This window comes from Mastomys coucha, unplaced genomic scaffold (assembly GCF_008632895.1).
Source record: "Mastomys coucha isolate ucsf_1 unplaced genomic scaffold, UCSF_Mcou_1 pScaffold15, whole genome shotgun sequence".
NCBI lineage: Eukaryota > Metazoa > Chordata > Mammalia > Rodentia > Muridae > Mastomys > Mastomys coucha.
In genome coordinates this window covers 138,496,531-138,510,647 of record NW_022196897.1, presented here as the reverse complement: position 1 = coordinate 138,510,647, position 14,117 = coordinate 138,496,531, and the positions used below count along the sequence as shown (strand labels likewise).

The 14,117-nt window shown below is 51.6% G+C and overlaps 1 protein-coding gene across 4 annotated transcripts in view; it reads right to left on the bottom strand.

Annotated features, from left to right (window-relative positions):
- Positions 1-6,990: 6,990 nt before the first annotated feature.
- Positions 6,991-14,117, bottom strand: part of Hm13 (histocompatibility minor 13) — a 43,327-nt gene continuing 36,200 nt past the window's right edge. The window contains exons 11-13 of one of the 4 annotated variants that reach the window (XM_031372286.1): positions 11,847-11,932; positions 8,215-8,361; positions 6,991-7,422 (exon numbers count right to left, since the gene is read on the bottom strand). In XM_031372286.1, coding sequence (XP_031228146.1) covers positions 7,320-7,422; positions 8,215-8,361; positions 11,847-11,932 — 336 coding nt within the window. In that variant the 3' untranslated portion in view covers positions 6,991-7,319. Of the gene's footprint in view, positions 7,423-8,161; positions 8,362-11,846; positions 11,933-14,117 lie in introns of all 4 variants that reach the window. The other 3 variants (XM_031372283.1, XM_031372285.1, XM_031372284.1) reach the window with 3 other exon arrangements.

The following is a 14,117-nucleotide window of genomic DNA, read 5'->3' as shown; positions in this document are numbered from 1 at the left end:
AGAGTGAGTTTCAGGACAGCCAGGGCTATATAGAGAAACCTTGTCTCCAAAACAAAACAAAACAAAACAAAACAGAAAACCTTACAATGGTTGTGATGGCAAGCACAACTCCTGTATAGACTCACCCCAGAGAAAAACCTCAGTACAGGGAGGTAGCATCACGCCCTACCCCTAGCTGGGAAGGTATTGACCATTGATAATTTCTGGGAAGGGAGAGTCGATTTTCCTTAAGTGTGGCCCCTGGTAGGGGCATCACATTCTAGGGAAGGCCCCACATCTAAGACTATATGAGCAGCATGAATTGGACTAGATGAGCTAAAGGAAAAGAAGGATCCAAAGTTGGGTGGGTCCAGAAGTAGGGCATGGTAAAAAATGTAGTGTGGCATTCCCAAAGAACTGGTACAAAACCAAAACCAAACACTGCTAACTGGGCCTTGTGCTTCATCATTAAGCCACACTCCTAGTCCCAGTAAAAGTCCTTTTTTTCCTTTTTATTTTCTGAGACAGGGTTTTCCTGTATAGCCCTGTCTGTCCTGGAACTTACTCTATAGACTGGGCTGGCCTTGAACTCAGAGATCTGTCTACCTCTACCTTCCAAGTTCTGGGAGTAAAGGTATGAGCCACCACCACCCAGCTGCCTGGCAAGTTTTTAACAAACTGAAATTGAGTGACATGAAAAGTAAGGGTACTGGACCAGCCAGGCTAGACAACGTCCATGTCCTCTATGTGAGAACCTGAGAAGGTTCTTGATTATTATTTGGCCCTGGGCAGATCCTTTCCCATCTGTACCTTTATTTCCCCATCTGTACAATGGAAACTCACCCTATGGGATGGGGCTGATGTGAGGCTTCAAGATATGAAGCACTCCAACACCTGGAATGCTGTCAGCACACAGAAAATAGGAATGGCAACTACTGTTGGTATATTTCTTACATGAAGGCTCATGTCTGTGGTACCCAGTTCATACTGCTGCCTCCTAGATGGGGCCATGCGTGAAGGTATATTCAGGCTCACACACGGAAGTCTTTGTGTGTACATGTACTGCCTTGCTGGATTTTATGTCAACTTGACACAAGATACAGTCATCCGAGATGAGGGAACCTCAACTGAGAGAAAATGCTGTTCTAAGATAGGGCTGTAGGCAAGCTTAGAGGACATTTTCTTAGTGATACTGGGGAGAGGGCTCAGTCCATTGCGGGTGGGGCCATCCCAGGGCCGGTGGTCCTAGGTTCTATAAGAAGTAAGAAGTGAGGAGCAGGACAGTAAGCAGCATTCCTCCATGGCTTCTGTACTAGCTCTTGCCTCCAGGATCCTGCCTAGTTTGAGTTTCTGCCTTGGCTTTCCTCGATGGACTGACTCAGGATGTGTAAGCCCAACAAACTCCTCTTTAAGTTGCTTCCGGTTGTGGTGGTGGTTTCATCACGGTGATAAAAATCCTAAGACAAGCCGGGCGGTGGTGGCGCACGCCTTTAATCCCAGCACTTGGGAGGCAGAGGCAGGCGGATTCTGAGTTCGAGGCCAGCCTGGTTTACAGAGTGAGTTCCAGGACAGCCAGGGCTACACAGAGAAACCCAACAAAGCCAAAAAAAAAAAAAAATAAAATAAAAAAATAAAAAATCCTGGGCTGGAGAGATGGCTCAGCGGTTAAGAGCACTGACTGCTCTTCTGAAGGTCCTGAGTTCAAATCCCAGCAACCACATGGTGGCTCACAACCATCGTAATGAGATCTGACGGCCTCTTCTGGTGTGCCTGAAGACAGCTACAGTGTACTTACATATAACAATAAATAAATCTTAAAAAAAAAAAAATCCTAAGACATGTGCTTTGTGCACACCCAGACCAGGCTGGCCTTGAACTCAGAAATCTGACTGTCTCTGCCTCCCAAGTGCTAGGATTAAAGGCGTGCGCCACCACCGCCTGGCAAGAGTAGTCTTTTAATTTTTACATTTTATTTGTGCTTGTGTGTGTATGTGTGTGTTGGGGGTAGGGGATGAATGCATGCTCCAGCACATGTGACAGAGTCAGAGGACAACTATCAGGAGCTGGTCCTTTTCTTCTACCACTTGGGGCCCCAGGTCATCACACTCAGAAGCAGGTGCCTTTACCTACTGAGCTGTCTTGTCTGACACCTGAGGTCTTGCTGGTTGTAGGCCTTAAACTTCTGATAGGCATGTACCACCACACCCAGTCTAAGGCTGTGTTTGAAACACACACACACACACACACACCACACACACACAAACCTGTTTCTTTATACCAATTTCTGGTCTTCTGTTTTTAGGTTAGAGTGGTGAGCTGTAAGAATCTGAAGATTATTCACATGAATGCAGCCATGAGAAAACTGTCAGGACATGCTAAGGGACATCTGGATGACCTTGGGTCCACTCTCCAGACTGCTTGTATTCTGTCTGTCTGTGTCCCTCTCAGAATCAAGGTTTTTCTCTTTGTGTATCTCTGGCTGTCCTCAAACTCACAGAGGTCTGCCCTGCCTCTGCCTCCTGAGTGCTGGGATCAAAGGTGTGCACCACCACTGCCTGGCTGTCTCTCTTGTCTCTCTCCTAGTATCCTGTAGTCTCTGCCCTGGCCTCCTGGCCTTGTTTATTTTAATGTCCATTAAGGAAGATGACACTTTCCTGCTCAGAGTTCTCCCTTGGGTCCCCACTGCTTTTAGAATAGATTCTAAGTTCCTTCCTTGGTCTGGCTTGGGACAGGGCTTTTTACTGCTCCCCATCACATCCCAAAAGCTTCTGGCTTCTCTCTCTCTCTGCTGGACCCTTTTCCTCTTTTGGGTTTTTCCTCTATTCTCTCTTGGAGGAAGTAATGAGAAGGGGGGAGTGGGAGGAGCTTCCTCCCTCACTTTTCTGGGTTTAATAGGAGTCCAACAGATTTTCATTCGTGTGTCATCCCTTCTGTTTCCCTCGAAGGTTCTTGTTACCATTGGTTTTGATGGTAGGGGATGGAGCCCAAGGTCTGCCTCCTCCTTCTAGATCAATGCTCTACTGAGCTCAAGCTCTGCCTCTGGATCAAAATATGAAACTTGACAAATTATTTTCTTGAATCTAAGCTTGTAGGTACCCCTCTGGATTTCTTGACTCTTTTTAGATTTTTTTTTTTTTTTTTCTTTTGAGACAAGGTTTCTCTGTGTAGCCTTGGCTGTTTTGGAACTCACTCTGTAGACCAGGCTGGCCTCGAACTCAGAACTCAGAAATCCACCTGCCTCTGCCTCCCAAGTGCTGGGATTAAAGGCGTGCACCCCCACCGCCCAGCTAGATTTATTATTTTATGTGTATGGATATGTGTGCATGTTGCTTATGGTGGTCAGAAGTGGGTGGTGTCAAAATTCCTGGGACTGGAGTTACAGACAACTGTGAGTTGCCATGTGGTTTCTGGGAACTGAACCCAGGTCTTCTGTAAAAGCAACAAGTGCTCTTGACTTTTGAGCCAACTCTCCAGCTGTGGGTCAAAATCTTTAAAAGCATAAATAAGAAAAGACTAGATAAATAGAAAACTTCTTGTAATCCTATCCTGGTATACAGAGTTCCACCTGGGCCAGCCTGGGTTACATAGCAAGTCCCAATCTCAAGCCCAAACAACCCACTCCTCCAATCCCCCCATCCTCCAAAATGGAAAAGGAAAATCTTCCACGTGTAATAATTCTTTTGAGTATTTTTACCTCCAAATTTATCTATGTTTTAAGACAATGAGGACCTTATGTAACCCAAACTAGCCTCAAAACCTACATCAGAAGCGGGCTCCAGACGATCCTCCATAGGAGTGTGCTACCACACTTTCACTTAACACTTTTTTCCCCCACATCTTGGAGACTTCCATCTTTTCCGGAGGATATTCTAAATGTCCATGTTTCTGAGGACTGTTTAATCCCAGCCACCCTTGAAGTAGAGGCAAACGCAGCTCAGGGAGGAAACAAAGGATTCCTCATCTGCGGGAAGCTTTTGCCCAAGACAACGCCAGGCCTCAGGGCTGTTTAAGACCTTTGCACGCATTCACTTAACACACACAGTGCTGGCATGATTTCCGCACTGGGCCAGGTGTTGGGGGTGGGGTACAATTTCCCAACATTAAAGGGTTACGGGGGATATAGCTCAGTGACATAGCGCTCACCCAGCACGTTTCAGTCCTCTGGGACTGGGAAGAAAAAACACAGATAGAGAAGGTAAAGCCAGCCGAAATTCCAAAGCTTGTCCTTGGGCCACAGTGACCCTGCCCTCCTGGGTGGGACCAACCCGGACCACGCCCCCCAGGGCGACCAGCTTCCGGCCGCGGAGCTGTGCGGGCGACCAGCCCAGCTGCCGGCCCCCGCAGTGCGTAGGGAGGCGGCCCAGACTCGCTGGAGCCAGGCGCTGGCCGGGCGCTACCGCCTGCGGAGCCCAGGTGTGGCCTTGGCGGGGGCGAGAGAGGTGGCGCTTTCCTTCCCGCCTGCAAGGCCCTTCCTGGCGCACCCCGCAGGATGCTGCTCCTCCCGTGGCCGGCAGTCACGCGGGGAGTCCATAGTTGGAGAACAGGAAGGAGGTGCTGGCTGCCGCAGAGACCCCAGCCAGCCTGGCTTTTCTTCCTAGGGTGGTGGCGCTTAGTTTGCCGTTTTTTGCGGCTGGATGGCACAGGCTCTTGTTTTGCCCACCAGGACCGGGGCAGGAGGCCCATCTCCTGTGGCATCATCGGTTGGCACATCCACTCAGTCATTTCAGTCAGTCTCCCCAGAGGAATGTCATCTTGCAGGATGCCAGCTCCGGAGAGCCACCATTTATTTGTATTGCCTGCTATGTCCTTATGTCTGACACTGCATGGAAAAGGCTCCGGACTTTCCAAAGGGGGACTGGGTGGGAGGTTGCTCTCCTCTCTTAGCTGAAGAAAGGGCACTGCCATCTCATCCTGGAAGCCATCTTCATCCTCTCCCAGTCCCCATATCCCTATGCTGTCCCCAAAGAAAAGAATCAGGAAGCCAGAAGCACAGTGGTGAACATGAGCTTAGGAGCCAGACTCTAAGGTCAAATACCTCCCAGGTCAGCACTGACCTATTGCTTCAGTTTCCTTCTCCGTAAAGACGCTGGTAGGTGCCATATAGGTTTGTTACAATTAATTTCCCCACTTGGCTTTGAACTCTTTGCAGCCATGCTGTCTTCGCCTACCGAGTTCAAGATTAGTCACAAACCAGTACGGATCAATCTTGCTTTTTTTTTTGTTGTTGTTGCTAGTTCTTATCGTGGAGTGCTGGCTGGCCTGGAACTTGCTATGTGGACCGGGCTTATCTCAGCTTGCTGCCTCCACAAGTGCTGGGATGGCAGGCATATACCTCACAGGGATAGTCAAACATTTCTAGAACACTACACAATGCTGGCCACATGCTAACCTGGTAAGCATGGTATGGAGCATGGGGTCTCTTGCAGGGATGAACCAGGGATGGACTTAAACCCCTCACAGCCTCCTTGCACCAGAAAAACCAAGGCATAGAGAGGACACCACAAACCAGGGGAAATCTGTTTGAAAGCAGCTTCCGAAGAATCCACCCCCACTCCAGGGTGAGCCTGGCACCAGTCCCATCTGAGGCTCTGCCCAACCACCCATCCCGCCTCCCAGTATGCAGGCCCAATGCGTGCCCGGCCCGGTGCCATTTTTCCATGGGGCTCAGGCGGTGGTGGTTCACATCTGGAGTCTAGACTCAGAGGCTCTGCCGGCCGGCTGGGCCTACCGCCCAGGCTGGGCCCCACTGCCCGCTGTTTGCTCAGCTGAAGCTGGTTAATTGGAGCTGGAGTGGCCTCTGTGGCTGGTTGGCCAGGCAGGCACTGATCGGGGCTGCAAGGTCTGTGGAACATCTGGGCCGGCCAGGATGGTCATTAGGTGGCAGGCGCCCGGCGCCACTGCCACCTCAGCCTCTGCTGGGGGTCTGCAATGACTCAATGAGGCCTTTGTGGGCTGTGGGCTGTAGAGCCAACCACACTGTGTGCCTGGGCTGCCTGCCCCATCTGCCACCCTCAGAGGGACTTTGTTCCAGGACCACATGGCCTCCCCCGAAGGCAGTACAAGCCTGTGGAGATCCAAGAAGGCCCTAAAGAGACCCCCTGCCTAGAGAAGCCTTTCAGGTTTTCTTCCCATAGAATTTTAGACCCAGAGAAGTTGGGTGGCTGACTCAGAGGGGCCCAGCATACCAGCCACAGTGACTTGGTCCTATACTTATAGTATGTTGAGCTGGAGTCAACTGCCTGAAGTCACATCACTGTCTAAGGGCAAGCTGCCCCATTTCCTCCTCTGTACAGTGAGGCTAAAGCACATGCAGCTTAGCATCCTAAGTACAGTTTGGAATCCTGTATCAACACTTGGTCTACCTCTGAAACTAGGGAAGACTCACCCCCCACTGTCACCCCCCAGGCTCTGGACAGTCTTTGTTCTCTGGCCACTTCCAATCTGTTAATTTTAGTCATTAAACCTGAACCCTAGCCAGGGAAAGCTCACAGGTTATGGCCCTTCTATAGTCTCAGTTTTTCCACCTGGGCAGGTGGACAAGGGATGAGCAGCCCTCTCCTTGTCCTCTAGGGACTCTCTTGAAGATCAGGAGGGAGGAAAACTTTGGCTTTGGGATCTCTAACTCCTGCCTGACCTCGGATGGCCTCTTCTGTTCTCTGGGGCCTGCTCCCTTCCCAGTGCAGGCTTTCTGAAGCCCTGGGCTGTATTGGTTAGCCCAGGGTTGGAAGAGATGGACCTTTGATTTCCAGCCAGATGGACGGACAGCAAGCCCAGGGAGCCGTCTGTCCATAGTTACAGGTTCCTCTGCTGTGGCAGGGTGCCCTGTGACAATCTCTTCATCTCATTCATACCAAAGCCAGCGGGGCACAGCAAGCACTTGCCCACCACCTGTACTGTCCCCCAAGAGTGGCTGGGGAAGGAGGCTCATGGGAACACACTTCTGGCCTGGCAGTGGGTTGGGCACCCAAGAAGGGGCTCGCAAAGACCTAGTGAGTCCAGCACAAGACACTGTTGCTGAGAGCTCCCTGGGAGCACAGTGGCCCAGCGGCCATGGGATGAGTTTTTAATGTGAGGCAAAGACAGTCCACAATACAAAAATCTAAAAACCACATTCAGTTCCCACCTGGCTCCTGGGGAGGAAGCAGCAGAGGGGTTCCTTTGCCCGCAGGGGGTGAGGCGGAGCAGAGGAAGCCAGAGAGAGAGGAGAAGGAACAGGCAGCAGAGGCCCGCTCCCCATCCTGGGGCCACCGTCACCTCCTGCAGGTGTCTTCTCTTCTGTGTCGCCTACAGGTCATCCCCTGCCTGTCCGGTCTGGCCCTCAAGGGTCAGGCAGCACTGCCTCATTTCTCCTTCTTCTCTAGCCGATTCGATGCTGACGCCTCTGTTGACTCCTCTTTGGATTCAGTCACGGCTGCTGGATCTTTAGGGTTGGACTCCTCATAACTGATCAGAAAACAAAGGAACACACTTGGAGGATGCTGAGGGAGGGAGGGCAGAGTCTTCCTTGCCACCTCTCCTTGCAATCCCAGGGAATGACGGGGTCATTGCATCTTAAGCCTAGCCTCTGCCAGTACCTGTGACAGAGCTATCTGTGTGTCCTCATGGGCACCCTGCTTGGCATCCCCTGTGCCCCGTGCTGCCAAGGGGCTGCAAGGGCAGTGGCAAATGGAAAAGGCTGGGGCTGGACTTGTGAGGACCAACTTTGAGCTTCTTGTACCTTCTGCTGAGAGCAGAAGAGAGCAGAGGGTAACAAGACTCTGGGAGACCAGCTGTGTCCTGAGGCTCTGCCCTGGGTGGACACTGTTTTGGCGACTAGCCACTCTAGGTGGACACGTTAGCTCTCATCAGGGTCTCTGCTTACTAAGTAACTGCACCCAGTGTACATTTCCTGGCTGGCTAGGAGGCCAGCAAGTGCCTGCTTGATGAATTAAGGAGCACAGAGGAGAGAGCGGTGTGTCCAGAGTCATAGGCTTAAGCAAGCAGGCATAGCATCTACTACAGTCTGATGGCGGCGCATGCCCATCTTATGTGACTCCCATTGTCGGCGAGTACCCCAAGGTTCTGGGCTACCTGCTTGCCTTGGGGCTGGGTAGCAAGTACTGATGGTTGTGAAGAGCTGCTTCCTGCCACCAGTCCAGTGACATTCCCTTACTTTCCACTAAGGCTGGAACATCTGCCCTACCTTAGGCCCAGGACAGTGGGGAAGCGGGCAGGTGGGCACCCGCTGGGCATTACATGGCGCTGGGATTCTGCGGGCGCCGGCGACGAGGGCCAGCTAGCTTCTGCTGCATGGAGTCGGCCAGGCTGGCAGGGGAGCCCGAGACTGTGGGAAAGTGAGTAAGCCTCGGCGTATGAGGCAGGATTACGGCTGAGGACTCGTAGCTGTGTAAGAGACAGACAGAGAAGACAGAACAAGGAGATGCAGAGGAGGAGATCAGGGAAAGCCAGAGGCATCCTTCCCAAGGAGCACAGAGTACCACTCTCTTGTACTTCCACTTTGCTGTGTGTAAAGCAGCCTGTGTGCACCACTGCAATGTGTACCACGCAGACAAGAGTGAAGCAGGGTGTGCTGAGCATGCTGCCAAACCAGTGTCTCTAACATACACTAATCTGCAGCACAGCAAGTGCCAGGGTGTGGCTCAGCCTAAGTGAGGCTCTGGGTTTGAACCTTGGCCTCTAAACACACCGCACACAGGAAAAAGCACCAGAGTGCTAGAAGGTGCTGGAGAATGATACTGTCAGTGTACAGGCCTCTCAAGGTCTGTGAGATCTGGCCTCTCCAGCAGACCAAGCAGGAGCAGAACCTCCCTTCTCACAGCTGTGCTGTTTGTGTGCGCTTATGCGCTAGTGTGTACGTGTGCAAGCTAGGAGGTCAGAGATTGATGATGCACTTCTCTAACTCTACACCCTATGTGTGGAGTCAGGGTCTGTTATTGAACCCATGGCTCACCCATTGGCAAGATTGGCTGTCTAGCAACTCCAAGCATCTGTATGTCTATCCCTACCCAAAGCCAAGGTTACAGATGTGTGCCACTCTACCCTGCTGCGTGCTGGGTATCCAAACACAGATCTTTATGCTTGTGCAGTTGGCACTTTAGTTTGTTTTTAAGAAGTCAATTTGTGTGCGCCATGGTGCTTGTGGAAAGATCAGAGGACAACTTATGGGGGTTGCTGCCCCCCTTCCACCCTGTGGATTCTGGGGATTAAACTTGGGTCCTCACATTTGGCAGTGAGAATGGTTACCTTGTGAGCCATCTTGCTTACCCATTTTAAAAAAAATTTAATTCTTTGGTATGTGAGTGCTCTGCTTGCTTGTATGCATGTGCACCTGGTGCTGCAGAAGTAAGGAGCGTGTGTTGGATGCCCTGGAACTGGAGTTCACAGAGGTTGTGAGCTGGCATGTAAGTGCTAGGAACTAAAACCAGGTTCTCTGAAAGCACAAGTTCACTTGACTGCTGAGCCATCTCCCCAGAGTTCTTTTTTTTTTTTTTCTCTTCGAGACAGGGTTTCTCTGTGTAGCCCTGGCTGTCCTGGAACTCACTCTGTAGACCAGGCTGGCCTCGAACTCAGAAATCCACTTGCCTCTGCCTCCCAAGTGTTGGGATTAAAGGCGTGCACCACCACCGCCTGGCCTCCCAGAGTTCTTAAAAAAATTTTATTTTTAACTTTTAAACTTTTTTAAGGTCATGTACCACTGTTTTATTTTGTTCTTTGAAACAAGGTTTGACTTGCTCTGTTTCTGACTTGGGCCGGGTCACTTCTTAGGTAACCTGGTGGTCCCAGCTCCCAGGAGGGACATATCAATGCCTGATTAGCATATGTGACTTACAGTAGAGACAGACCCTCCTGTCCAGGCCTCTGCAGTGGGGACTAAAGGCACCTGGCTGAAACAAGATTTTACTCTCCAACACAGGCTTCTGGCCTGAAGCTTGACCTTAGTCCTCCCATGGTAGGGCATGCCCTTGATCTCAGTGGAGGCTGGTCTTGAACTCAGTGGGCCTTCTGCCTTAGCCCAGGGGTTAAGGCATGAAGCACCACGAGGCACAGGCTCAGCTATGAGTATTAAAAAGGAAATTCATTTTTATAGCCACTTGGCCAGCCGGGTGCTGAGCTTCCAAGCACAGGCCTTCATTCTTGTGCAGCAAGCACTTCAGTGACTGAGTGCTCTCCTTAGCCTGTTTTCACAAGTACCGTGGTGGTGTGAAAAAGAACAGTCCCCTTAGGCTCATATGTGAACGCTTAGTCATCAGCGAGTGGCACTAAAGAGTTAGGAGGGAGTGTGGCCTTGCTGGAGGAAGTGTGCCATAGGAGGTGGGTCTTGAAGTTTCAAAAGTCCATGGCAGCCCAGTGTCTTGCTCTCAGCCTGTGGACCAGGATATGGCTCTCAGCTTCTGCTTTAGCACCCCGGATCCACTATGCTCCCTGCCACAACGATAATGGACTAAGTCTCTGAAAGCAAGCAAGCCCCATAATTAAATGCTCTCTTCCATAGGAGTGCCTTGGTCACAGCAATAGAACAGTGACTTAGATACATATTTATGCATGTGTGCCGTGGTGATGCATACTGTGTGCACGCGTGTATGTTTGCTCTCTCACTGAGTACAGGTTTCAGATCCCCTTGGAGGGCTGGTTGGGAGCTGTCCAGTGTGGGTGCTGGGAACCACACTAGAGTCCTCTGAGAAAAGAGCAGGTACTCTAACTGTGGAGTCATTTCTCCAACAGCAGCATCCGTGTAAATGTGTAACCCATTCAAGAATGAATCATTGAATGAGTTTTTCTAAAGTGGAAGTGGCAGAGAAAGAAAAAAAAGCAAATGATCAGGTTGAGAAAGGGATAGAGGACAGAAGAGAGGGCTGCCTGTTTTCTTGCTTTTCCCTAAGGACCTTCTGGGTAGGGTGGGGCTTACACAGAAGAGCATTTTGGGGAAACCATGCCTCAGATTGGGAAGGAGGCACCTTCTGCCCTGGCTGGGTGCTCAGAGCTTAAGCTACGGGGATACAGGAGACTGGTTTGGAAATCCCTCCAAGCATGGATGTACAGAGGGAGGGGTGGGAGTGCTGACCTCAAGCATCAGGTGCCTTGCCAGAAGATGGGGGTGGGCGGGCTTCCAAGGCAGGCCAAGCGGGGAGCTAGAGCTGGGGATTCCAGGAAGGACAGGCATGGGGAAGGGGTGAATCATCCCTGGCTCTGAGGGAGCCAGGTGCACAGGAGGCCCTGGCAGGCACTTGGGGGACAACTTGAGGCCAAGCGGGTGGAGTTTGGGTGAAGGCCCCCGAGTGGGCAGCTTTAATAGTAGCTGGCAGCTATTTCTAGGTCTCTGGCAGGCGGGGTTGGTAGTGCCTGGGAGCAGACACCTGCTGGGAGTCATGCAGGCCCTGGGGGTAGGGGTGGGGCTGTGCACAAGGTGCGGCAGATGCGGCAGTGGCCATGGGGAAGGGGAAGGCGGAAGACAAAAGAATAGGTTGTAGGTTATGGCTACAGAGACAGCTAGACAGGGATGGATCTATGCCTTCTTGTTAAGGTTACATCCCTGTCCTAGTACATGCAAAATGATGATGGGGGATGGGGGTGGGCATGCCTCAAGTCACCTGGTGACAGAGCTAGCCTGTGATCCAAGGCCCTGGAGAGTAGGCATCCTGGACAGAACCTCCACCTCTAACACACAGAAGGCATGTAGGCTGTCCTAGGCTAGACCTCCCTGGCTCCTAGGGAAGGTCCCACTGGTAAGCACAGGTCAGGCACCTAGTCACCAACCGAAAGGCACAGGTGGTGGAACACTCCCTCGGAGACCATGCTCATGTGATCTGGCAGGCTGCATGCAGGTGTGCTAGGGCTGGTGGTCTAATGTCTGCTCCATCCCGCCTTACCTGAACATCTCTGCCACTTCTCCCTTGGCCAGTGCCACCAGGACAGGAAAGCCGATGCACGCAGGGACCAGGTACAGGAGAGCCGGCTAGGAGAAGACAGAGGCTAGTGAAGGAAGGCATGGACTCAGGACCACACCCAACACCCTAACATTCTTCTGGAGTTAACTGAGGGGTAGCTCAGACCCAGGTTTTCAGAGTGAGTCAATGGCAGAGCCTAAGCACAGGGCAGGGACCAGGGCTCCTCCTCCCTGGGAGGAAAAGCACGCCCTGTAAGAAACTGGATGCAGGGCTCCAAGGCTCCTGGGGGCCTGACTGGTTAGTGTCTGAATCACGGGCCAGTTCAGTGCTGCTATTTTTTAGGCTGGCTTTCTTCCTAGAAGCCTGCAGCCTAGGCTGGGGCAGAGCCTTGCGTCTGGGAGACACATGATGACAACAATGACAATAGCTGCAGCCAGTGTTGATGCGGCTGCTGCTCACCCGCTTCACTCACATGCCCTCCCCTTCCTCACTCCCAAGTCTGTGCAAAGACTCCTGGGAAAGCTGGGCTGGGAGAAAGAAGACAGTCCTCAAGGCATGAGGCTTTCCCTGGTGCTTCTAGCTCACCTCCATGGCTGTGATCATTCTCTTTGGGCAGAGAAGGTCTAATGTTCTAGTTCAAGGGTTGGGGAGTGAAGGGGAAGATGGGGGGTGGGGGTGGGGCGAGACAACACGGACACAGCCCAGGTCTCAGTTCTGAGAGTTAACTGGAGAATGGAAGGCCCACATACTAGACACTGAAGTCATTCCTTGCCTATTACCTCTGAAAGGTGGACATCACACCATACGGCCGCTGCTGAATACTCCAGAGTCCCCAGTGTTCCTAGTGGCCTGAAGACCCCATGAGATGTGACCCTCGTCATCTCTTCCAATCTCATCTGACCTACTTTGCTGTAGCCCCAGTACCTTGGCATGTGTGGTTTCAGCTGTCTAGGTTACCTCCCTCCCTTCTCCTCTTCCTCCTCCTCCTCTTCTTCCTCTTCCTCCTCCTCAGACCTTGTCTCTGTGGAGAAGCCTCCACTTGCATGGCTTCAGGTCCCTTTCAGTGTGTTAGTGACCATTCTAGGCAGGATGGAGTCTCTGTTCCCTGCTGGGTTGTGGACTTGGAGGGAGTAAAAGTTCTCTTGCCTCTATAGTCTCTGTCTAGCTTTTAGCAGAGGGCGGGGTGGGGGTGGGGGCACGAGATGTCCTTATGGCTTCTCCTTGCTCAAGAGTTAAGAGATAATTTATCTTGGAGATAAATGGAGTGAGAGTAAAGAGAACTGATCTCGGTAGGAAGCTAGCCTGTGACCCAGCAACAGCAGGACTCTCCCTGCTCCTGAGGAGGAGCTTCAGGGACCATATTTTTGGCCCTGGTGGGTGGACGGAGAGTCATATTACTTTATTATATAGATCATTCTAGAATCTAGTAATAGCCTAACTATCCAGACCTGAGTTCTAAAGATGGAGTTCCCAAGGATCAGAGCAGGGACAGACCTGCCCCAGGTCACGGAGGGTGTGTGAGGCCAAGCAGGGATGGGCCGTGGGCTTCCTTCACTGGCACTGGGTCCATGACCCAAGCTGTGAGAAGCAGCTAGAGGTACCCTTAAGTCCTAAGCAAACTCATGAGAAACAAGAGATGTGAAATGGTTTAAACTTCCAGGTCACAAAACTAGAAAAATGGGCAGGGGTCTAGCTTAGCGGTAGACTGCTCACAAAACATTTAAGCAATGCTGGGCTTCGATACCCAGAACTGCCACAGGTGGGATAGGTGGGGCAGCTAGCAAAAGAAATTTGGGAGTCTGAGGCTAGCCTAGCTATGCAGGGAGAACTTGCCTCAAAACAAAACAAAAAACAGCCAAAGAATCAAGCAAGCAGCCAAAACCAGGCTGGGTGTGGTGGTGCACACCTTTAACCCTAGCATTTGAGAAGCAGAGGCGGGCAGACCTCAGGAGTGATCCCGTACTCTCACACAGTGAGTTCCAGGCCAGCCAGGGAAACACAATGAGAGGCCCACTTCAAACAACCACCAGCCAAACCCAACCAAACCCAACCAAATCACCCAGGTCCCTCCCTATAAATAGGAGGAGAAAGAATGTGGATAGAAGCAGGGATGGAAGGTCAAACTCTAACAGCAAACTTAATTTGTGGGGGCTTGAGGGATGGCTCAGTGGCAAAGAATGCACACTGTTCTTGTAGAAAACCCAAGGTTAATGGGAGGAGAGGCCTTTGGTCCTGTGAAGGCTCTATGTCCCA